Genomic DNA, 26,174 nt, shown 5'->3' on the forward strand with positions numbered 1-26,174 from the left:
GGCATATGCAGGAGTTGAAAAGTTCCATTTCCTAGCCAAGGTTGTCAACTGCTTACAGATTTAATTTCAATACTCAAAACATAATGTCTTAGAGGTTAAACAAGGCTAAATCATGGACTAGAGGGCTAGAATAATTGTTTAGCTTCAAAGGGGCAGGGTCCTTGGTAAATGACACCCTATTCCCTACAAAGTGCATTATATATGGACTAGGGTGCCGTTTGGGAGGCAGACATAGTTTATGTATCTACAGTATACAATGTGGTAGCGTTACCCTGGAGGCGTGCTGGCCTGGGCCCTGGGACCACAAAGCCTTATGGTTATTAATAAAACAGATAATGAGGACCATGTGGAAACAACTGAACACACACAGGAGCATGAAACAGCCTTTCAGTACAGACATTAGTGATGATTCAGCTGAAATACACCAGGATGAACTCCAGGATAAATATACGATGTGCTCTGATGTTCTGAAATAAGTTCTAGAACACTAACTACATGGGATGTGGTGATCACTGTTTATGTACCCCGACTCTGAATATTTAAACAGAGGATAGGGTATGTCTCTTTCTCTAGCTCGTGATCTGTCCGTCTGTGTGGGATGTCTCCATCCCTCCCTCCTCTCTGTCTCTAATGTTTGTGTCCCTGTGTTGTCTGTTGGACAGGGCTGTTTATGGGTATCTCTGTGAGTTGTCTCCTTCTCTAAAATGTGATGTGTACATGTGTTGTCTCTAAATTTGGTCTCTGTGTGTTGTCTGTAGGACGGTGCTGTATGAGTGATCTGTCCCTAAACATGGCGTGTCTGTATCTCTATGTCTGTAGGACGGTGCTGTATGAGTGATCTGTCCCTAAACATGGTGTGTCTGTGTCTCTATGTCTGTAGGACGGTGCTGTATGAGTGAGCTGTCCCTAAACATGGCGTGTCTGTGTCTCTATGTCTGTAGGACGGTGCTGTATGAGTGATCTGTTCCTAAACATGGCGTGTCTGTGTCTCTATGTCTGTAGGATGGTGCTGTATGAGTGAGCTGTCCCTAAACATGGTGTGTCTGTGTCTCTATGTCTGTAGGACGGTGCTGTATGAGTGATCTGTCCCTAAACATGGTGTGTCTGTGTCTCTATGTCTGTAGGACGGTGCTGTATGAGTGATCTGTCCCTAAACATGGTGTGTCTGTGTCTCTATGTCTGTAGGACGGTGCTGTATGAGTGCTGTCCAGGTTACATGAAGCTGGAAGGAATGAAAGGATGCCCTGCAGGTATGTAGCTACGGTCGGTTACAGTGTATGTAATGTTATATGGTACAGGATACGCAGTGTACTCAAGTTTGTAGTGCACTTAATGTTATAGTTTACTTCAAAGGTTAATAAACAAGAGGTTAAACTAAGACATATCAATGGGTATTGCATTTTCTCATAACATTTACGAGTCACAACGCCACACCAACATAAAGATTTAGCTGGCACATCATCCTACCCATACATATTCCCTTTCAGCGTCATCCGGCTGTCTTTGGGGTTCTTTATAGTTGTTAGAGTTGTTTTAATGAGACTTGTGTGTGTCCCAAATGGCACTCTATTCCATAAGTACTGCAATAATTTAGGGCTCTAATCAAAAGTAGTACACTATATAGGGTATAGGATGCCATTTGGGATCACTCCTGGTATGTAGAGTGATGTAGTCATTATGGTACCTTCTCTTCCCTGTTCCACAGTGGCCCCTATAGACAATGTGTATGGTACCTTGGGCCTGGTCAAGGCCATCTCCACCCAGGAATACTCTCACATCTCCAAGCTGAGGGAGGAGATAGAGGGATCTGGGTCATACACCTTCTTCGCTCCCAGCAATGATGCCTGGGACTTGTTAGATGGGGTACGTTAGGATAAGTGTCATCTCTTACAGCTGGAAAATGAAAATGAACCCACCAGCGATAGTAGTAACTATTCCATAACCAAAACCATTCAGTGCTTGTAATGTGACCATTTAAAAGAGCTACAACATAAATCACCAGAATGTATGGTTGATATACCTGAACCCTACAGCCAGTTACTGTCATCACTTTATGTTAAGTATTTATGTTATCTTAAGCCTTTTTATTCGGCATTTCTTCAACAGGAAGTGCGTAGTGCGTTGGTGAGCAACGTGAACATTGAGCTGTACAACGCCCTGCACTACCACATGGCTAACAAACGCCTGCAGACCAAAGACCTGAAGAACGGCCTGGTGGTCGACTCCATGTACAACGACCTGGGACTCTACATCAACCACTACTCCAACGGGGTGAGCATCCCACTAGACCTATACAACATCATCTTCTGCATCCCAAATGGCACCCTACTCCACATGCAGTGCACTAATTTGACCAGCGCCCATGGAATGTATTGGAAATCCATAGGTTTCCATGCCATGAGATAGGAAAGTTGACATCATGGAGAGCTAAGGCTTTATTGTGTGCAGGTAGTTGTTGAAGAGTGTGTTGTGTGAACATTGGAGAGTTACGGACGGTATGCTTTTGTGTGTTGTGTGCAGATACTAACTGTGCTGTGCATGTCCTATGCGGTGTGTTATTATGTATGAAGATCGTGACGGTGAACTGTGCCAGAATTATCCATGGCAATCAGGTTGCCACCAACGGAGTGGTGCACGTCATCGACCGTGTCATCACTGCCGTGAGCAACACCATCCAGGATGTCATTGAGGTTGACGATGACCTCACCACTCTCAATGTAAGTTTTCTTTTCTTCTGTTCTCCTCTCCTCTCTTCTTGCCCCTTCATTTCCATTCCTTTCACTTTCTTTCTTTCCTACCTTTCCTTTCCTAACTTTTTCTTCTATATCCTTCTCCGCTTGTCTCCTTTCCCCTTCTCATCTTTTTGTTTTCAGTCTATTCAATTTAGGTAAGTCTATTCAATCTAGGTAAAGTCCCCCTTATCTCAGCTTGTTGGTCACCATAGCAGCACCAACCTGTAGCACACGCTCCAGCAGGTATATCTCTCTGGTCACCCCCAAAACCAGTTCTTCCTTTGGCCGCCTCTCCTTCCAGTTCTCTGCTGCCAATGACTGGAATGAACTACAAAAATCTCTGTAACTGGAAACACTTATCTCCCTCACTAGCTTTAAGCACCAGCTGTCAGAGCAGCTCACAGATTACTGCACCTGTACATAGCCCATCTATAATTTAGCCCAAACAACTACCTCTCCCCCTACTGTATTTATTTATTTATTTATTTTGCTCCTTTGCACCCCATTATTTCTATCTCTACTTTGCACATTCTTCCACTGCAAATCTACCATTCCAGTGTTTTACTTGCTATATTATATTTACTTCGCCACCATGGCCTTTTTTTTTGTTGCCTTTACCTCCCTCATCTCACCTCATTTGCTCACATTGTATATAGACTTATTTTTCTACTGTATTATTGACTGTATGTTTGTTTTACTCCATGTGTAACTCTGTGTTGTTGTATATGTCGAACTGCTTTGCTTTATCTTGTCCAGGTCGCAATTGTAAATGAGAACTTGTTCTCAACTTGCCTACCTGGTTAAATAAAGGTGAAATAAAAAAATATTTATTTTTTTACAGAGGGTGGCACACACAGTATTAATGGAGGATATGATGTGTTCTATCACTACAGGATGTGGCCCTGGCCTCAGGCCTGCTGGACAAGCTGGGACAGCCCGGCCAGTACACCCTGTTTGCCCCCACCAACGATGCCTTCGCCAAGCTGGACTCGGACGTGCTGCAACGACTGATGGGTGACAAGGGTGTCCTCCAAGGTAAACCAAACCGCTGGACCAGGCTTCAACGCTCTATCACCTCTCTGGAATGTCTTCTATGAATACAGAGAGCAGCTCCCAGGAGAGTACTTTAAAGCAGAGGGGAGACATATAGACTTTATAATAAATCTCCAAATTCAGGCCATATCCGTGTTTAATGAGATGAAAGTGCAGGAAAAGTAACTCATTGGTTCCCGCTCGCTATGTTTGCAGGGCTGAGTAACCGCAGAGTTTTTACATGTAAGCGCTTTTCCCTACTCTAAACAGATGGAGCCGACTAGTTACAGTCTGAGCTGTGGATTTTGAATTCTCAGACAGTTGGCAAACTGAGCGTTCACCACAGTTGTGTGAGTGAGTAATGAAAAATAAAAGAGCTCTAGTTTCACATGATGGGCTACGAAATAATGGCTATTCAGACGTAAACCTTCATATGGTGAAGCTTTTTGATAATTTGACACATTAAAGAGCTAAACATTTACTGTCACTCTATAATTTATGTCTGGGTGGCACACAATAATAAAACACTCCACTTGTTCCAAAACATTTCCAAAGAGGTATCGTTCATACGGTTCTAAACACCACAGGGCAGGAAGCAGGAAGCACCCCGCTCTGCCTGTGTCCCAAAGGCTGTGCACCCTATTCCCTACTTCGCTCATACGGCTATGGTCAACAGTAGTGCACTATTAATAGAGTACCATTTTGGGACACACCTCAGTCAGAGGGTTGGGACTGGAAAGGTTCAGAAGGTTCAGAGCATTAGGAGGGTTGGCAGCGGTGTGATGATCCCTAATATTAGTCCTAGGACTTCCCTGAGCTATGAGATCACACCACTTCACACACAGTCGAACCGAGTCAAACAAAGCAGTAAAACTGTCATGAATCTCCCTGCACTCAATAGACTCCCGACACCAGAACCCATGAGATCTAGGGGATCTCCAGGTCTCCTGAATTTCATAGGCTGCGTCTCAAATGGAACTCGATTCCCTATTTAGCACACTTCTTTTGACCAGGGCCCATAGGGATCTGGTCAAAAGTTGAGCACTTAAAGTCCCAGTGTAGCAGGCAGCTGCTTCATTAAAAAATGAATCCAATGTGATTTAATTATAATTTTGCTATCTACATTAGTTATCTAGTTGTGGCCATTTGGTTAGTATAAACAAGGGCTTACTACAAATTTTAGCTAGCAACAACATTAGCGCAGTTGTCATTATTGGCTATAGAGTAAAAAATTCATGAAAACAAAAATGTGCTTTTGAGTCATAATTTGAGTTTAGGGTTAGGCATAAGGTTGGCAGTGTGGTTAACGTTAAGGTTAAGGTTAGGTTTAAAATCACATTTTTGGTAGAAATAGGTGGGGTTTATGACTTTGTGGCTGTGATAACTAGTGATGACCCATGAGCACAGCTTGCTAGTTAGCTTACATTATCTACAGCATGCATGAGACAAACAAGCTGCTGCCACATTGTGGCCTGGATTATTTAAACGAAGCAAATCGGAGGTTTTGGCCTTCTACGGCGATAACACCATGCGGTAAATTAGTTAATGGACCAATAAGAAAGAGAGTTCCAAACCTCTCTGCCAATAACAGCACATTTTTTGTTTTTCCCTCCCCACTCAAACCACTCCCAGACAGTCCTAGCAAAGTTTTTGCTTTAGAAATTGCTGTTTGCTAAGAAGCTATTTTTGTTACTTTTTGACAATTTTAATTGAAAACAATCACAGTATGGTACTACATTTGTACCCCAAAAGTATTATATTTTGAGATAAAAATGGCTACATTGGACCTTTAATGGATAATAGTGTGCCATTTGGCACGCAACCTGTGATTCATTCACTATTCTGAAGCCATGCTGGAAATGACATAATCCGATGCAAGGCGCCTCTGTTTCTAGCAGCCAACTGGCCTACTCTCATGTTCATGTTCAAATCTCAGTCAAATTCATCCAGACATGTAATACAAGCCATAATACTAGGTAGCCATGAATTTGCTCCTATAATCCGATACGGTGCCAGAGCTTATGAAAGTATAAAAACCTGTACCAATATCCTCAAAGTTCTTTATAGTCCTAATAAAAAGTGTGTGTGTTGGGGGGTTTAGAGCAAATGGAGAACAACATCATGAGTGTCTCCCCTTTCCACAGTGGGGTCATATTAGTTTGAAGCCCAAACTGTTCAGATGCTACAGACAGAAGTTGACACATCAGCATTACCAACTGCAGACAAGCCCTTGTGGGAAGCTGATTTTTGGGGATTTTTTTATTAAGTTACTAAGAATAAAAAGTACGCCTTGCAAGTACAGTATATGAATTCAAATTTTCTCAGGATGCTGGGCCAGTCATGTCCCTAATGTAGTAAACCAAATTTAAAAAAAATGCTGTTAATCAATAACGGTATATATAGAAGTATCTGAGTCTGTGGGTCCGATTGACACTTATCCTCTCCTCTCCTCTCCTCTCCTCTCCTCTCCTCTCCTCTCCTCTCCTCTCCTCTCCTCTCCTCTCCTCTCCTCTCCTCTCCTCTCCTCTCCTCTCCTCTCCTCTCCTCTCCCTCCAGCCCTGCTGAACTTCCACATGCTGAACTCTGTCCAGTGTTCAGAGGGTATCATGTCCGGCCAGACCTTTGAGACCCTGGAGGGCCACAACATTGAGATTGGCTGTGACGGGGAAAGCCTGACGGTCAACGGCATCAAGATGGTGCTGAAGAAAGACATTGTCACCACCAACGGAGTCATCCACCTCATTGACGAGGTCCTCATGCCTGACTCAGGTTAGCTCTCGGCCCATCTAATAATAATACATGTAATTTGTATAGTGCTTTCATTACAGAGTTGTAATTCTGAGTTACATCTCAGAATTAGTGTTTGTGTTTTTGCATTTGCATTTGTTTGTTGAAATGTAAATGGTTTGAACTGTTTCACGAAATACACAACACCTTTATTTGGAGCTCTCTTTGCTTTTACACTAGTATACAAGTCAACCATACACATAGGAACATAGATGGAAACAATGACACAATGACGCCAAGACTAAGATCAAATCTGAAAACTCTGAATAAGTGTAGAAGTGTTGATCCTTCAGTGGTAGAGAAGCTTTTAATGGTGTTGCCTGTGTCCTCTAAGCTAAGCAGGTGATGGAGCTGCTCACCCCTTCCCAGTCCACCTTCAGTGACATGGTGTCAGAGCTGGGTCTGTCTGCAGCCATGGAAGCCAAGGCAGAATACACACTACTGGCCCCGCTCAATTCTGTCTTCACTGGTGAGTACACACCACTGGCCCCGCTCAATTCTGTCTTCACTGGTGAGTACACACCACTGGCCCCGCTCAATTCTGTCTTCACTGGTGAGTACACACCACTGGCCCCGCTCAATTCTGTCTTCACTGGTGAGTACACACCACTGGCCCCACTCAATTCTGTCAGAGCTGGTGAGTACACACCACTGGCCCCGCTCAATTCTGTCTTCACTGGTGAGTACACACCACTGGCCCCGCTCAATTCTGTCAGAGCTGGTGAGTACACACCACTGGCCCCGCTCAATTCTGTCAGAGCTGGTGAGTACACACCACTGGCCCCGCTCAATTCTGTCTTCACTGGTGAGTACACACCACTGGCCCCGCTCAATTCTGTCTTCACTGGTGAGTACACACCACTGGCCCCGCTCAATTCTGTCTTCACTGGTGAGTACACACCACTGGCCCCGCTCAATTCTGTCTTCACTGGTGAGTACACACCACTGGCCCCACTCAATTCTGTCAGAGCTGGTGAGTACACACCACTGGCCCCGCTCAATTCTGTCTTCACTGGTGAGTACACACCACTGGCCCCGCTCAATTCTGTCAGAGCTGGTGAGTACACACCACTGGCCCCGCTCAATTCTGTCTTCACTGGTGAGTACACACCACTGGCCCCGCTCAATTCTGTTGTCACTGTGAGTACACATCATGGCCCAGCTCAATTCTGTTGTCACTGTGAGTACACATCATGGCCCAGCTCAATTCTGTCTTCACTGGTGAGTACACATCATGGCCCAGCTCAATTCTGTTGCCACTGTGAGTACACATCATGGCCCAGCTCAATTCTGTCTTCACTGGTGAGTACACATTATGGCCCAGCTCAATTCTGTTGTCACTGTGACTACCTATCATGGCCCAGATCAATTCTGTCTTCACTGGTGAGTACACATCATGGCCCAGCTTAATTCTGCCTTCACTGCTGAGTACACATCATGGCCCAGCTCAATTCTGTCTTCACTGGTGAGTACACATCATGGCCCAGCTCAATTCTGTCTTCACTGCTGAGTACACATCATGGCCCGGCTCAATTCTGTCTTCACTGGTGAGTACACATCATGGTCCGGCTCAATTCTGTCTGTAACACTTCTCTCGTTCCCTTAAACACTCTTGAACATCCTATCTCTCTCTGTCTCTCCCTTTCCCTTTTGCTCTTTCTAGCTCTTCTCTGTCCCCCTCTTCCTCTCTCTAGCTCCTCTCTCTGTCCCCCTCTTCCTCACTCTAGCTTCTCTCTCTGTCCCCCTCTTCCCCTCTCTAGCTCCTCTCTCTGTCCCCCTCTTCCTCTCTCTAGCTCCTCTCTCTGTCCCCCTCTTCCTCTCTCTAGCTCCTCTCTCTGTCCCCCTCTTCCTCTCTCTAGCTCCTCTCTCTGTCCCCCTCTTCCTCTCTCTAGCTCCTCTCTCTGTACCCCTCTTCCTCACTCTAGCTCCTCTCTCTGTCCCCCTCTTCCTCTCTCTAGCTCCTCTCTCTGTCCCCCTCTTCCTCTCTCTAGCTCCTCCCTTCTCTCTGTCCCCCTCTTCCTCACTCTAGCTTCTCTCTCTGTCCCCCTCTTCCCCTCTCTAGCTCCTCTCTCTGTCCCCCTCTTCCTCTCTCTAGCTCCTCTCTCTGTCCCCCTCTTCCTCTCTCTAGCTCCTCTCTCTGTCCCCCTCTTCCTCACTCTAGCTCCTCTCTCTGTCCCCCTCTTCCTCTCTCTAGCTCCTCTCTCTGTCCCCCTCTTCCTCTCTCTAGCTCCTCCCTTCTCTCTGTCCCCCTCTTCCTCTCTCTAGCTCCTCTCTCTGTCCCCCTCTTCCTCTCGCTAGCTCCTCTCTCTGTCCCCCTCTTCCTCTCTCTAGCTCCTCTCTCTGTCCCCCTCTTCCTCTCTCTAGCTCCTCTCTCTGTCCCCCTCTTCCTCTCTCTAGCTCCTCTCTGTCCCCCTCTTCCTCTCTCTAGCTCCTCTCTCTGTCCCCCTCTTCCTCTCTCTAGCTCCTCTCCGTCCCCCTCTTCCTCTCTCTAGCTTCTCTCTCTGTCCCCCTCTTCCTCTCTCTAGCTCCTCTCTCTGTCCCCCTCTTCCTCTCTCTAGCTCCTCTGTCACTACTTTAATCACTCCTCTCCTTCTTTCTGTTTCTCTCCTCTCAACAGGTGGGTAATGCACACTGAGCTCCAAACTGTGACATTAGTCTTGCTGTCATGCTGACTCACTAGTAAGCTTCATATACTAGACTTACTATATACGGGTCACATGAGGGAAGAGTGCTGGAATGATTTATAGCTGGAGCTTTATGCCATGCAAACCACAAGAATGCATAATTACCACTGTGCGCGCAGACACACACACACACACTGCATAGGAACATTCTAGACCTCAAAAGGTGTGGTGAGAGATATCTCCTACCTTAATCCAACATTTGTAACGCACATGTGATAAACTGAACCAAAGTATAATAATCCCCAGTATGATAGACTAGCCTGCTGCACGCTGTAGGAAAGAAAAGAATCCCCCAGGATGGAAAAGCTGTGTTACGGCGTTGAGCTCGTAAATTCCCCCACTAAATTGTTCTCTGATTTAGACCCTACATAATTTGTCCATTTTCGAAGTAAAGTACAGTGTGGAACAGCTCTGTATCTCAGACAGCTCAGCAGCTGTTCCTCTGTTAATAGAGCCACAGTGTGGAACAGCTCTGTATCTCAGACAGCTCAGCAGCTGTTCCTCTGTTAATAGAGCCACAGTGTGGAACAGCTCTGTATCTCAGACAGCCCAGCAGCTGTTCCTCTGTTAATAGAGCCACAGTGTGGAACAGCTCTGTATCTCAGACAGCTCAGCAGCTGTTCCTCTGTTAATAGAGCCACAGTGTGGAACAGCTCTGTATCTCAGACAGCCCAGCAGCTGTTCCTCTGTTAATAGAGCCACAGTGTGGAACAGCTCTGTATCTCAGACAGCTCAGCAGCTGTTCCTCTGTTAATAGAGCCACAGTGTGGAACAGCTCTGTATCTCAGACAGCTCAGCAGCTGTTCCTCTGTTAATAGAGCCACAGTGTGGAACAGCTCTGTATCTCAGACAGCTCAGCAGCTGTTCCTCTGTTAATAGAGCCACAGTGTGGAACAGCTCTGTATCTCAGACAGCCCAGCAGCTGTTCCTCTGTTAATAGAGCCACAGTGTGGAACAGCTCTGTATCTCAGACAGCCCAGCAGCTGTTCCTCTGTTAATAGAGCCACAGTGTGGAACAGCTCTGTATCTCAGACAGCCCAGCAGCTGTTCCTCTGTTAATAGAGCCACAGTGTGGAACAGCTCTGTATCTCATACAGATCAGCAGCTGTTCCTCTGTTAATAGAGCCACAGTGTGGAACAGCTCTGTATCTTAGACAGCTCAGCAGCTGTTCCTCTGTTAATAGAGCCACAGTGTGGAACAGCTCTGTATCTCAGACAGATCAGCAGCTGTTCCTCTGTTAATAGAGCCACAGTGTGGAACAGCTCTGTATCTCATACAGATCAGCAGCTGTTCCTCTGTTAATAGAGCCACAGTGTGGAACAGCTCTGTATCTTAGACAGCTCAGCAGCTGTTCCTCTGTTAATAGAGCCACAGTGTGGAACAGCTCTGTATCTCAGACAGCTCAGCAGTTGTTCCTCTGTTAATAGAGCCACAGTGTGGAACAGCTCTTTATCTCAGACAGCCCAGCAGCTGTTCCTCTGTTAATAGAGCCACAGTGTGGAACAGCTCTGTATCTCAGACAGCCCAGCAGCTGTTCCTCTGTTAATAGAGCCACAGTGTGGAACAGCTTTGTATCTCAGACAGCTCAGCAGCTGTTCCTCTGTTAGTCGGTATGACAACCCCAGGGTAATGCAGATTGGAACAGTCACTGGTTGTGTCCCAAATGGAACCCTATTCCCTATATAGTGCACTACTTTTGACCAGAGCCCTGTGGGAATAAGGAAATAAGGAGCCATTTGGGACAGAGACACTGTTACAAGATGGCTGATCAATCTGATTTCCTGGAAAATAAGGTTGACATTTTACAATGACTGACTAGACCACCAGACTGCATCATTAGCCTATATTATGAATCATGTGACGATACTTTTTTTATCGTCTGCGTCCTGGAAAAACCTTGTATCTCCATTTTTGCAGAATTGGGGATAGTTTCTCAAAAGTTATTGTTTACAAACATATTTAATGTCATATTTTGATCTCTTACACTGTATCTGTATGAAATATCTTGTCTTCCAGATGAGGTGATGGCCATTGACCAGAGCTTTCTGAAGGTGATTCTGGAGAACCACATCCTGAAGGAGAAGATCACTCTGGGACAGCTGTACAATGGACAGCGCCTGGAGACCATTGCCGGGAAGTTCCTCAGAGTCTTCATCTACCGCACAGTGAGTCTGTGTGTGTGTGTGTGGGTGTGTCTGTGTGAGTTTGTGTGAGTACACGACTATGTGTGTGTATGTGGATGTGTGTGTGTGCGTGCGTGCATCTCTTGTCTCTGAACAGCTGGTCAAACACAATGGCCATACAACACATATCCATTTCACTGGGCTATCCATCTACTGGACTGACTAAGAGGCTGTTCATTCAGTAGCTAGCAGACTGTTCAATTTCATGTCTTATAAAGAGCCACTTCAGCAGATGTTCCAACTCAAATTTCAGTTTTAAAGATGCTCAAAACAGAAGTTAGGTGACTGGAGAAACCATTAGCCTAGCTAGCTAACTATCTGGCTAGCTAACTAGTTAGGTGCTTATGCTAGCATACCAAAATGCCCAAATATGTAATAATTTTGCTAGAATTAGGATATTAGGACTAGAGTTACATTATTAGGATAAAACCCAGAAAAACTGTTTTCAACAACAAAAAAAGTAGAGTTTTCACTAAAGTGGTTCTTTAACCTGTCCTGTCTGTCTATAGGCGGTGTGCATAGAGAACTCCTGCCTGGTGCGCGGCAGCAAGGAGGGCAGTAACGGAGCCCTCCACCTGATGAGGACTCTGATGAAGCCAGCTGAGACCACCATGTTCCAGATCCTCACTAACAACGGAGGATTCAAGTAAGCTGCTTGGACACATAAAGACTCTGTGTGCTTTAGCCTGGTCCCAGATCTGTATGTGCTTCAGCAAATGAAATAGTCAGAGAAGTTAGCTCAAGCTCATACAGATCTGAGACCAGACTAGTGGAAGGATTTTTGATCAAGGGACAGACAAAGATTGTTCTGATTTTGCGGCCAATTCACGAATATACTGAATACTAAACAGTGTTGGACAACCTTGTCTCACCCCCTACTCGAGAAACAATGTTCTTTAGCTAACCCAACAGCCAAAGAGTCAGAGAGAGTTCAATCAAATTCATACAGACCTGGGAGCAAGCTGGGAAAACAGTTTATGCAGACATGTGGGCCAACTTCTTTCTAAATCATGTACACCTCTTGCAAGTTATCTTATTATTTAAATAATACAAAGGATCTCATCACTGAAGAGGATCCTGTTCTATAGGTCAATCGGTTTGTACATTGTCAAGCCGGCGGTCACGTGTGTTGGCGAGGTAGAGAACCCTGGTCAAGCCCAGTCAGAGACGAGTTTAGGGAGGCAGCGCTATATGTTAAGCTATCACACTGGCACCGGTTGCCGGTTATACAGTATCTACCCTCAGTGGTTGTCATGAGTGGCAGGTAACTGTTTCCTTAATGTTGTTTGGTTGCAGGATCTTCCTGTCACTGATGGAGACAGCTGGTCTGACTGACCTGCTCAAACAGGAAGGAGAATACACTCTGTTCGCTCCCAGTGATGAGGCCTTCGCTGGCGTCAGAGACAGTGACCTGGCTCTGCTCAGAGGTTGGTTGGTCTCTCTCTCCGTCTCTCTCAGTCACTCTCTCCATCATTTTCTCTGTCCTTCTTAGTCTGTCTCAGTCTCTCTAAAAACAAATCATAGCCAGAGGTTTTTCTTGTCAGGCCACATCATGATGGTCAGGAAAAACTGCTGACCTTAACCATAGCTACCATAGCTACCATAGCTACTAGCTTTCTCCTAAAGGTTGCAATGTCAAAGGAACATCCATAAGACTTAGAGTTAGTGGTTGTATGTACGACACGTTCTATGGTACTATAGTCTTCCGTCTAAAGTCCTGTCTGTCCTGGCCAGGTAATATGAACGCCCTGCGTACCATCCTGCTCTACCACTTCAGTAACGGAGTGTTCATCGGTGGAGGTCTGGAGACTGGGGTGACCAACCTCCTCAAGTCTCTGCAGGGCAATAACCTCCGAGTGCTGCATGTGAGTCCAAATCTCTCAACATGCAACAAGGCTGTAAATATAAGAAATCATGGCATTTTCCAATGTACGTGTGTATGAAAAGCCAGAAAAAAGCTATTATCAGACAGATCCTGAAGAGATTGTACAATGTTTTTACTGTGAATCAAGAGCCTCTCCTCCAGATCCACTCAGTATTACTAACATCCGCAATCCTTTGTCATCAACAATGTAAACCAACGTTCAAAGTAGGAATTATGACTAACTATTACTTCTTCGAAAACGTATATATAACAGTTCAACGTGGAAAAAGAGGACGTCTGAAATAACGGTCATCTGATGAGTAAGAAACCAGAACCGTAATTGTTGGATTAACTTCCCCAGAGACAACTTCCCAAACATAATTCAGCATGCTGACAAGATTTAGGATTTCACAAAGGCTTGCATTGACCTTTGATATTTACTGTTTTAACCTTGGGTTAATTTTATACTTAGCTTTTAAGTTTGATTACAGCAATGTCCTTAGGGTCATATTCGAAGGTCATTAAAAGAAATCCTTTCTTAAAATCAACCATAAAGCCATGTGAGGACCCTGGATGTTTGTAGTGCAGACTATTCATGATTTAGTTTAGATTACATTTGACTTCTAACAACAGACAGTTGCATTCCATTGCTACCAATTACTTCACACTGGAAGAAGTTAAGCTACACTAAAGCTACCCTTAAGAAAAATATAGTTTACTTAACTAAGTTACTTTGAAAAAGTAGTTCACTACATCCACTACTACTTAGTGAAAAATGATCATATCTAAATCTGAAATGTCATAGACTACAAACTGCAAGAACAGATCACTCTGGAGTCAAATGTCAACAGCATGTTTAATTTAGCCTATTAAAAACAAAAACAATGGTTCAAGTGAGAATTGGGCAGGTCTAATGCCGAAAAGGAAATGAAATTCTTGCCTACTTCACCCATATTTTATTTTATTTTTGCAAAAAAAAAGTAGAGTGTCCAGTAGTTAGCTACACTGCTACATGGCAGAAAAAAGTATTAACTGATGAATTTAAAACTACCACCAAGTTACTGAAAAATGTACACTACCGTTCAAAAGTTTGGGGTCACTTAGAAATGTCCTTGTTTTTGAAAGAAAAGCAAGATTTTAGTCCATTACAATAACATCAAATTGATTACAAATACAGTGTAGACATTGTTAATGTTGTAAATGACTATTGTAGCTGGAAACTGCAGATTTGTAATGGAATATCTACATAGCCGTACAGAGGCCCATTATCAGCAACCATCACTCCTGTGTTCCAATGGCACGTTGTGTTAGCTAATCCAACTTCTAAAATCAAGTCTATCACTGTAGTGTCGTCTACAAACTTGATGATTGAGTTGGAGGCGTGCATGGCTACGCAGTCATGGGTGAACAGGGAGTACAGGAGAGGGCTGAGAATGCACCCTTGTGGGGCCCCAGTGTTGAGGATCAGCGGGGTGGAGATGTTGTTTCCTACCCTCACTACCTGGGGGTGGCCCGTCAGAAAGTCCAGGACCCAGTTGCACAGGGCGGGGAGCTTTAATGACGAGTTTGGAGGGTACTATGGTGTTAAATGCTAAGCTGTAATCGATGAACAGCATTCTTACATAGGTATTCCTCTTGTCCAGATGGGTTAGGGCAGTGTGCAGTGTGATTGCGATTGCGTCGTCTGTGGACCTATTGGGGCGGTAAGCAAATTGGAGTGGGTCTAGGGTGTCAGGTAGGGTGGTAGTCTCTCAAAGCACTTCATGATGACGGAAGTGAGTGCTATGGGGCGATAGTCGTTTAGCTCAGTTACTTTAGCTTTCTTGGGAACAGGAACAATGGTGGCCCTCTTGAAGGATGTGGGAACAGCAGGCTGGGATAGGGATTGACTGAATATGTCCGTAAACACACCAGCCATCTGGTCTGCACATGCTCTGAGGACGTGGCTAGGGATGCCATCTGGGCCGGCAGCCTTGCGAGGGTTAACACGTTTAAATGTTTTACTCACGTTGGCTGTGGTGAAGGAGAGCCCGCAGGATTTGGTAGCGGGCCGTGTCGGTGGCACTGTATTGTCCTCAAAGCGAGCAAAGAAGTTGTTTAGTTTGTCTGGGAGCAAGACATCGGGGTCCGCGACGTGGCTGGTTTTCTTTTTGTAGTCCGTGATTGACTGTAGACCCTGCCACATACCTCTCGTGTCTGAGCCATTGAATTGCGACTCTACTTTGTCTCTATACTGACGCTTAGCTTGTTTGATTGCCTTGCGGAGGGTATAGCTACACTGTTTGTATTCGGTCATGTTTCCGGTCGCCTTGCCCTGATTAAAAGCAGTGGTTCGCACTTTCAGTTTTGCGCGAATACTGCCATCAATCCACGGTTTCAGGTTGGGGAAGGTTTTAATAGTCGCCGTGGGTACAACATCACTGATGCACTTGCTAATTAACTCGCTCACCGAATCAGCGTATACATCAATGTTGTTGTCCGACGCTATCCGGAACACATCCCAGTCCGCGTGATCGAAGCAGTCTTGAAGCATGGAATCAGATTGGTCGGACCAGCGTTGAACAGACCTGAGCACGGGCGTTTCCTGTTTTAGTTTCTGTCTGTAGGCTGGAAGCAACAAAATGGAGTCGTGGTCAGATCTGCCAAAAGGAGGGCGAGAGAGGGCTTTGTATGCGTCGCAGAAGTTAGAGTAACAATGATCCAGAATTTTGCCAGCCCGTGTCGCGCATTCGATATGCTGATAACATTTAGGGAGCCTTGTTTTCAGATTAGCCTTGTTAAAATCCCCAGCTACAATAAATGCAGCCTCAGGATATGTGGTTTCCAGTTTACATAGAATCCAATGAAGTTCTTTCAGGGCCGTCGAGGTGTCTGCTCGGGGGGGATATACACGACTGTGATTATAATGGAAGAGAATTCTCTTGGTTGATAATGCGGTCGGCATTTGATTGTAAGGAATTCTAGGTCAGGTGAACAAAAGGACTTGAGTTCCTGTATGTTATGATCACACCAGAACTGTTGCAAATGTTCTGTATATAATGTCATCAATGCCAACCTAATTGAGAAACATATGGTGCATTACCAGCTTGTACTCATCATCTCATCAGTGTTTGGATCTTAATCCTCTCTACTCCTCTCCTCCAGGCTAACAACACAATCAGAGTGAACACTATTGAGGTCCCTGAACACGATATCATGGCCACTAACGGAGTCATTCACTTTGTCAAAACCCTCCTCTACCCTGGTGGTAAGACTGACTCAAACCTCTCTGACTGCCATCTCCTCTGTTGGAGAAACTGATTATACCCTGATTATATTGTCATGTGTTGAGAGACGCACTGTGCAGTGAATCATTTATTGATATATTACATATATTTAGCAGTGCTGAATGGTTCAGTACGTCTAACACCCTGTACTGTGCTGTATGTACCCTAGTATAAAGTGTTACCAGTATGTCTAACACCCTGTACTGTGCTGTATGTACCCTAGTATAAAGTGTTACCAGTATGTCTAACACCCTGTACTGTGCTGTATGTACCCTAGTATAAAGTGTTACCAGTATGTCTAACACCCTGTACTGTGCTGTATGTACCCTAGTATAAAGTGTTACCAGTATGTCTAACACCCTGTACTGTGCTGTGCTGTATGTACCCTAGTATAAAGTGTTACCAGTATGTCTAACACCCTGTACTGTGCTGTATGTACCCTATTATAAAGTGTTACCAGTATGTCTAACACCCTGTACTGTGCTGTATGTACCCTAGTATAAAGTGATACCAGTATGTCTAACACCCTGTACTGTGCTGTATGTACCCTAGTATAAAGTGTTACCAGTATGTCTAACACCCTGTACTGTGCTGTATGTACCCTAGTATAAAGTGTTACCAGTATGTCTAACACCCTGTACTGTGCTGTATGTACCCTAGTATAAAGTGTTACCAGTATGTCTAACACCCTGTACTGTGCTGTATGTACCCTAGTATAAAGTGTTACCAGTATGTCTAACACCCTGTACTGTGCTGTATGTACCCTAGTATAAAGTGTTACCAGTATGTCTAACACCCTGTACTGTGCTGTATGTACCCTATTATAAAGTGTTACCAGTATGTCTAACACCCTGTACTGTGCTGTATGTACCCTAGTATAAAGTGTTACCAGTATGTCTAACACCCTGTACTGTGCTGTATGTACCCTAGTATAAAGTGTTACCAGTATGTCTAACACCCTGTACTGTGCTGTATGTACCCTATTATAAAGTGTTACCAGTATGTCTAACACCCTGTACTGTGCTGTACTGTATGTACCCTAGTATAAAGTGTTACCAGTATGTCTAACACCCTGTACTGTGCTGTACTGTATGTACCCTAGTATAAAGTGTTACCAGAATGTCTAACACCCTGTACTGTGCTGTATGTACCCTAGTATAAAGTGTTACCAGTATGTCTAACACCCTGTACTGTACTGTGCTGTATGTACCCTAGTATAAAGTGTTACCAGTATGTCTAACACCCTGTACTGTGCTGTGCTGTATGTACCCTAGTATAAAGTGTTACCAGTATGTCTAACACCCTGTACTGTGCCATATGTACCCTAGTATAAAGTGTTACCAGTATGTCTAACACCCTGTACTGTGCTGTATGTACCCTAGTATAAAGTGTTACCAGTATGTCTAACACCCTGTACTGTACTGTACTGTATGTACCCTAGTATAAAGTGTTACCAGTATGTCTAACACCCTGTGCTGTACTGTATGTACCCTATTATAAAGTGTTACCAGTATGTCTAACACCCTGTACTGTGCTGTATGTACCCTAGTATAAAGTGTTACCAGTATGTCTAACACCCTGTACTGTGCTGTATGTACCCTAGTATAAAGTGTTACCAGTATGTCTAACACCCTGTACTGTGCTGTATGTACCCTAGTATAAAGTGTTACCAGTATGTCTAACACCCTGTACTGTGCTGTGCTGTATGTACCCTAGTATAAAGTGTTACCAGTATGTCTAACACCCTGTGCTGTACTGTATGTACCCTAGTATAAAGTGTTACCAGTATGTCTAACACCCTGTACTGTGCTGTATGTACCCTAGTATAAAGTGTTACCAGTATGTCTAACACCCTGTACTGTGCTGTGCTGTATGTACCCTATTATAAAGTGTTACCAGTATGTCTAACACCCTGTACTGTGCTGTGCTGTATGTACCCTATTATAAAGTGTTACCAGTATGTCTAACACCCTGTACTGTGCTGTATGTACCTTAGTGTAAAGTGCTGCCAGTATGTCTAACACCCTCTACTCTAATGTCCTGTAGAGCTGCCTGCTGGAAACTCTGACCTGCTTGGGCTGCTGAGAAGACTCATCAAGTACATGGAGATCAAGGTTACTGTACCAGGCCACACCCACATAAAGGAACAGACCACGCCCATTTAATGAACCAGGACAATAGGCCACACCCACATGACTATCATACCACAGCATTACTTACAGTACTGAACAAGGCCAGACAGGTTATTATGAATAGGAAAATGACTACGATGCCAGAGAACCCTGAGCTAACAAGATGAGATTAACATCTAAGTGTTTGTTACAAAATTACCTTAAAATGACAAGACGTCATGTAAAGCCTTGAACAAATACAGTACCCACCACATAATAGAGGCAGAAATTTCTCCTGCCTTCACAAATCCCAAGCAGTGCATCTGAAGGTTCATTGTTGCCCTCTGCATTGGAGTTGAGCAGAATTATGTGTACACAGACCTACAATAATATGGTTTACAGCCTCTAATCCTTCTTTCCATTCATTCACAGTTCGTGTCAGGATACAGTTATAAGGAAATCCCCCTCACATTCATGAGTGAGTTAAACTATATCTGTCCAAGTCTTAGATGTCCGCTGTACCTTTTTGCATTGCAACTACATTTATTTGTAACTTTGTTGTTGTCCAGTGACTAACTGCTGTGTGTCTTCTGTTTCCTCTAGAGAGGACGATCATCACACGCGTCATTGAGTCAGGTAAGTTACAGTTAAAGGATCGAAGCAACATTCTTCATGCATAAATCTTAGCTTTGTGTAATACGCTGAGTGTACAAAACATTAGGAACACCTTCCTAATATTGAGTTGCATCCCCTTTTTCCCTCAGAACAGCCTCAATTCGTAAGTGCATGAACTCAACAAGGTGTCGAAAGCGTTCAATAGGGATGCTGGCCCATGGTGACTCCAATGCTTCCCTCAGTTATATCAAGTTGGCTGGAGGTCCTTTGGGTGGTGGACCATTCTTGATACACATGGTAAACTGTTGAGCATGAAAAGCCCAGCAGCATTGCAGTTCTTGACACACTCAAACTGGTGCGCCTGGCACCTACTACCATAATCATATTTTGTCTTGATTCACCATCTGAATGGCACACATACACAATTCATGTCTCAATTGCCTCAAGGCTTAAAAATGCTTATTTAACCTGTCTCCTCCCCTTCATCTACACTGATTGAAGTGGATTTAACAAGTGACATCATTAAGGGATCATAGATTTCACCTGGATTCACCAGGTTAGTCTATGTCATGTAATGTTTTGTACACTCAGTGTATATCATTTTAAATGATATTTCACATTTAGTCTTGGAAAGACTTGAAGACATTGTGCTACAAGAGTTGATAGAATAGTTGGCACAGTTCAGATAGGGGGGATCTCGGCCTTCAATGAAATTCATGACCCACGTCCAAGAGGGAAAACCATTATGGTTGTTCAGATAATTACAGTACAGACAGCAACAAGAAAAGACTTGCCATAGTAGCAGACACCTGGGAAGGTTTTATCTGTTCTGGGTAAAATAACCGTTCTTTATTGGGCTTAATCCTGACCTTTGATTTGTGTGGTTAATTCCTGACATCAATGAGAAATATGCACAGAAGTTCAAGTTACTGTTTATATGTAACGGTTCTCGTGGGCTGAAGGAAGAGTGGACCAAGGTGCAGCGTTTAAAGTGTTCATGATTTAATCCAAAAAACCACATCGAACGAAAGCAAAACAGTTCTGTCTGGTGCAGACACAAAAACAGAAAACAACTACCCACAAACCACAGGTGGGAAAAGGCTACCTAAGTATGGTTCTCAATCAGAGACAACGATAGACAGCTGCCTCTGATTGGGAACCACACCCGGCCAAACACATAGAAATAGAAAACATAGAACAAAAACATAGAATGCCCACCCCAACTCACGCCCTGACCAAACCAAAATAGAGACATAAAAAGGATCTCTAAGGTCAGGGCGTGACATTATACAATTATCTCCAGTCAAGATTCTGAAAGTGATACACTACCGGTCCAAAGTTCTAAAACACCTACTCATTCAAAGGTTTTTCTTTATTTTTTACTATTTTCTACATTGTAGAATAATAGTGAAGACATCAAAACTATGAAATAACACATATGGAATCATGTAGTAACCAAAAAGTGTTATATTTGAGATTCTTCAAATAGCCACCCTTTGCCTTGATGACAGCTTTGCACACTCTTGGCATTCTCTCAACCAGCTTCACCTGGAATGTTTTTCCAACAGTCTTGAAGGAGTTCCCACATATGCTGAGCACTTGTTGGCTGCTTTTCTTTCACTCTGCGGTCCGACTCATCCCAAACCATCTCAATTTGTTTGAGGTCGGGGGATTGTGGAGGCCAGGTCATCTGATGCAGCACTCCATCACTCTCCTTCTTGGTCAAATAGCCCTTACACAGCCTGTAGGTGTGTTGGGTCATTGTCCTGTTGAAAAACAAATTATAGTCCCATTAAGCCCAAACCAGATGGGATGGTATATCGCTGCAGAATGCTGTGATAGCCATGTTGGTTAAGTATGCCTTGAATTCTAAATAAATAACTGACAGTGTCACCAGCAAAGCACCCCCAGACCATAACACCTCCTCCTCCATGCTTCACGGTGGGAAATACACATGCGGAGATCATCTGTTCACCTACTCGGCGTCTCAAATAGACACGGCAGTTGGAAACAAAAATCTCCTATTTGGACTCATCAGACCAAAGGACAAATTTCCACCGATCTAATGTCCATTGCTTGTGTTTCTTGGCCCAAGCAAGTTTCTTCTTATTGGTGTCCTTTAGTAGTGGTTTCTTTGCTGCAATTTGGCCATGAAGGCCTGATTCACGCAGTCTCCTCTGAACAGTTGATTTTGAGATGTGTCTGTTACTTGAACTCTGTGATGCATTTATTTGGGCTGCAATTTCTGAGGCTGGTAACTCTAATGAACGTATCCTCTGCAGCAGAGGTAACTCTGGGTCTTCCATTCCTTTGGCGGTCCTCATGAGAGCCAGTTTCATCATAGCGCTTGATGGTTTTTGCGACTGCATTTGAAGAAACTTTCAAAGTTCTCAAAATTTTCCATATTGACTGTTGTTTCTCTTTGCTTATTTGAGCTGTTTTTGCCATAATATGGACTTGGTCTTTTACCAAATAGAGCTAACTTCTGTATACCCCCCTACCTTGTCACAACACAACTGATTGGCTCAAATGCATTAAGGAGGAAAGAAATTCCACAAATTAACTCTTAAGAAGGCACTATCATGACACAAGGCGAGACCCAGATGCAGACACAGGAGGCATATGGTTGGAGTCTTACAATATTTATTAATTCAATAGGGTAATGCAAGAGAATGGTCGTGGACAGGCAAAAGATCAAAACCAGATCAGAGTCCAGGAGGTACAGAGTGGCAGAAAGGCTCGTGGTCAAGGCAGGCAGAATGGTCAGGCAGGCGGGTCCAGAACAAGCAAGGGTCAAAACCGGGAGGACTAGAAAAAGGATAACAGCAAAAGCAGGAGTACTGGAAAAAACACTGGTTAACTTGAAACATACAAGACGAACTGGCACAGAGAGACAGGAAACACAGGGATAAATACACTGGGGAAAATCAGCGACACCTGGAGGGGGTGGAGACAATCACAGGGACAGGTGAAACAGATGAGGGCGTGACAGGCACACCTGTTAATTGAAATGCATTCCAGGTGACTACCTCATGAAGCTGGTTGAGAGAATGCAAAGAGTGTGCAAAGCTGTCATCAAGGCAAAGGCTGGCTACTTTGAAGAATCTCAAATATAAAATATATTTTGATTTGTTTAACACTTTTTTGGTTACTACATGATTCCATATGTGTTATTTCATAGTTTTGATGTCTTCACTATTGTTCTACAGTGTAGAAAATATTAAAAACAAGGGAAAACCCTTGAATGAGTAGCTCTTCTAAAACTTTTGACCGGTAGTAGTGTAGTTGCAATTCTCAGGGGAAAACTGATGTCATGGAGAAAGCCTTTACCTGGAAAGTATCCGCAAAGCACATATCCACAATTCCTTTGATTATGTCAAATATTCCAGTCATATGAATCCTTTTAGAGTCTGTGAAATGTTGCCATTCAGTCTAATTTGATAAAACCTATAAACTGTAATCTCTATTAAAGAAGGAGTAGAGGAACCACTGACACACTACATGTCTGTAGTTTGTGGAGTCTAGAGTTTCTAAGTTTATTCGAACCTTCAGATCTTACTAGTGTGCCCTTTAAACTTCATGTTCTTCAATGACGCTTTTGTTGTTGTTTATTCCAGTTGTTAAACTTGTTGTCCTCTCTCTCTTTCTAAAGTTCCTGATGTGACCCATGTGACTAGGGTTATCGAAAGGGAACCTACCATCACCAAGGTGACAAGGGTGATTGCGGGAGAGCCTACCATCACCAAGGTGACAAGGGTGATTGAGGGAGAGCCTAACTTCACCAAGGTGACAAGGGTGATTGAGGGAGAGCCTAACTTCACCAAGGTAACACCAATGTAACAACCCATGCTTCAACCGTTGTACCCACCCATGTACCCACCAAATCACTTTTAGCAATCAGGAAAAGCGTTACATAAATCTAATACATGATTATGATTATTAGGTGACCAGAGTCATTGAAGGTGAGCCAAAGTTCACCAAGGTCACTCGAGTCATCGAGGGAGAGCCCAAGGTCACCAAAGTTACCAGAGTGGTCTCAGGTACATACCTCACAGACACACATGTCTTTATTGACTCTTGTCCATGAGGTCTGAAGAACTCTGGGTACATAGTAACATCTAGTAAAATAAACGTATTGTAGGCTACAGTATGCTATGCCTGTTTTGGTCTATAGTTGCTATATAGTGTATTGATGCACCACATGAAACAAAGAAGGGTGTGTTTGGTTTGCTGAGGTGAGGTGAGACACAGGACTGCAGATGTGAGTCTTTTGTACTGAATCCCCTCTACTGTACGTCACCCCCCTCATGACTCCTACAGCTGCCCATCTGTGAAAACATGATGTTTCTATGTGAAGACTGATGTAGGGTTTCATTATGATGTCATCCACAGGTCCTCAGTACTCGGCCAGCAACAGTGGCTCCAGCATTGGTATCGCCAACATCCAGCAGAAAGGTCAGTAACATCACCCCTCTGGTCATAGATAGATAACTTAATATATAGGAAATAATGCAATGTTTCATTGAAAATCACATCTATGCATGTCACTGGATGGACATGTGACAGGTTATGTTAGAATCTGGGTTTAGCAGATAGTGTGAAGCAGAGACTGACAAACACGATTCAAACTAACTGTCACATTTCCACTCTGTGATATTTGGCGTCGTAAATGTGTCTTCACAGTGGGAAACCCAAGACCAGTAATTAGCAGGAGAATTCCAGGTAAAACATGATTCCTTGATAACATAATGTTAGACCGTGTTGGAGGGATTCAAATGATTGGTAATATCATCCTATGAGGAGCTGTGATTGTGACCATATACATAGAATGACCAAGAACATTGACTTGAATGGGAATGTCCATTCTAGGAACTTTATTTCTATGATTTTAAGTGTATGATGATCTTTCTGTTGTCTCTGTTCCTAGCTGGTCCCAGAAGGAGTGTCAGACCAAAGGAACAATGAACATGGACAGACCAGGTGACTGAAGATGCACCAGCAACCAGAGAGAAACAACAGAGATAATGTCAATGAATGGTCTCCCATACAAGCGCTACACTCCAAATTACGTGTGTGTAGACATCAGAACTTGAACTTAGTGAAACCCGTAAAGCCATTTGCTAAACAAAACACAAATCATTGGTGCATGTGTCTAAAGATAACTAAAAGCCATCAATATATGTAAATAGTGTACACATATTTGTGGGTTTTGGGGGTGTATTAGAGATTAAAGATTAGAAGCTAGCCAGGGGTAGCAAAATAATCTTTAAAACCAAGCTATTGGAAGCCTTGACCATTGGTTGAGGTGATACAACAGGATTTTTGGGAAGTTTTAGTAATTTTTGGGAACTTTTTTAATTTACCTCTGCATAATATCAAGTTTGTGGTGCTTACATAAAAATAAATAAAATACAAATGTGATTGCTATTTTCTGACTGTAACTTAATTTCTGCAAATGTTTATATTTTTCTACCAGATGTAATTTCAGCTCTGATCTGACTTGAATGTCACAGTAGTGTGTTTGCTTTCTCTTTCTGCCTTTCTGTCTGACTGTCTGTTATTCTACCTAGCTAAACATTCAGATATTGATCTTGTCTTTGCTTTTAGATGTTTCAAATGTGCAACATTCTGACAAACTTAACTTTTCACATACTGTATTCTCTCAATAGCTTTTTTAAATGCAGTTTTTAAACATTTTTCAATAAAGTATATTCTTGGATATGAAGTGTATCATTCACCAGGAGAAAAACCTTAGTTGGAAAACTTTTTAGTAGTTCATCGCTATAAGGAATTAAAGTCAAGTCACATTTTAGAATCACATTTACTTAATTTGCGGAGAAGATGTATGATAACCAAATCTAATTTGTGCCAGTGTACTGGTCCCTGTCTACTTAATGAATTCCATTTTCTGAGTATAACGCTAGTTGTTTGAGGAGGGAAAAGGGATTGTCTGTTTTTTAGATCTCCTAAAATCTATAAAAAAGTCTGACAATGCTAGAATTGTTCAACTTTAACCTAGCTCCCTCTAAAGAGAAACTCATAAAGTGAGAACGAAGTCAAATCTAAAGCAAATGTCAAATATCAGTGTGAATTATACCGTGACATTTGGGGGTCTCTATCCTTTTGACTGGACCTCCTGTGTGCATGCGATTGTGCATACATAAAATGTAAAGACACGTCATTTAACAGTATTTTTTATTTATTACCTTTTAATTTGGCATGAACACAACCAATCATGATGTTTTCAACTTATTGTCAAACAAATCACTGTGCACTGTTTGGATGCTGGAACTGTTTTGGAGTGGACCAACATGCGCAGGTAGCCTACTTTTTGAAGTGATTTGTTTGTCTGGTTGTGGTCATGCCAAATTAAAAGTGAATAAATAAAAAATACCATTAAATGACGTCTTTACTATCAGGTCCATAAAAAAATGTCATGGAAGTTTGTGCACACATAGGAGGTCCAGTCAAAAAAAATAGAGACCCCCGAATGTCAGACTTTAAGGGTGAAGAGTTTAGACTTTAAGACTTTACGGGTTCTTCGCACCATTTGATGAATGGAAATAGACATCTGTTACTAAACACCAAAAAGTGTAATGACATTCTGCGATTGTCATTGGGTCTACACTCTTAGACTTTTTATGTAGAACGAAAAGTTGGGACACCTAAAAAGGGGATGAGATAGGGGACTGTCCCGGGATGTACAGACACATGAGATTTAAAAAAAGAAAAAAACATGACAGAGGTGGGTGTGTTAGCTGAATTTGGAATAAGCTTTTATTTTCATATTTACCACTGTACAGTAGCAGTTTTTATAAACAGTATAAAAAGCAGTCTTCAAGTTCTGGAAAGCTTTTGTGAGAGATGAGGCACAACAATAAATAACAGTATCATCAGCA

At 43.3% G+C, this 26,174-nt stretch overlaps 1 protein-coding gene across 1 annotated transcript; it reads left to right on the top strand.

Moving 5' to 3' along the window:
* Positions 1-1,906: 1,906 nt before the first annotated feature.
* On the top strand, positions 1,907-24,911 carry LOC120018576 (periostin-like). The gene is made up of 19 exons (XM_038961789.1): positions 1,907-1,924; positions 2,107-2,271; positions 2,571-2,717; positions 3,626-3,767; positions 6,321-6,533; positions 6,886-7,020; positions 11,253-11,401; positions 11,929-12,065; positions 12,716-12,846; positions 13,154-13,284; positions 16,428-16,530; positions 18,596-18,663; positions 19,093-19,138; positions 19,264-19,296; positions 22,928-23,100; positions 23,219-23,315; positions 23,668-23,730; positions 23,959-23,997; positions 24,203-24,911. Exons 1-19 carry the CDS (start codon positions 1,907-1,909, stop codon positions 24,238-24,240), a joined length of 2,028 nt encoding a protein of 675 aa, XP_038817717.1. The 3' UTR covers positions 24,241-24,911.
* Positions 24,912-26,174: the final 1,263 nt, after the last annotated feature.

This window comes from Salvelinus namaycush, chromosome 23 (assembly GCF_016432855.1).
Source record: "Salvelinus namaycush isolate Seneca chromosome 23, SaNama_1.0, whole genome shotgun sequence".
NCBI classification, from domain to species: domain Eukaryota; kingdom Metazoa; phylum Chordata; class Actinopteri; order Salmoniformes; family Salmonidae; genus Salvelinus; species Salvelinus namaycush.

Coding starts and splice junctions, on each gene's coding strand:
- LOC120018576 (XM_038961789.1), top strand. Junction 6,534..6,885: donor GGTCCTCATGCCTGACTCAG/GTTAGCTCTCGG, acceptor GTGTCCTCTAAG/CTAAGCAGGTGATGGAGCTG. Junction 13,285..16,427: donor ATAACCTCCGAGTGCTGCAT/GTGAGTCCAAAT, acceptor CCTCTCCTCCAG/GCTAACAACACAATCAGAGT.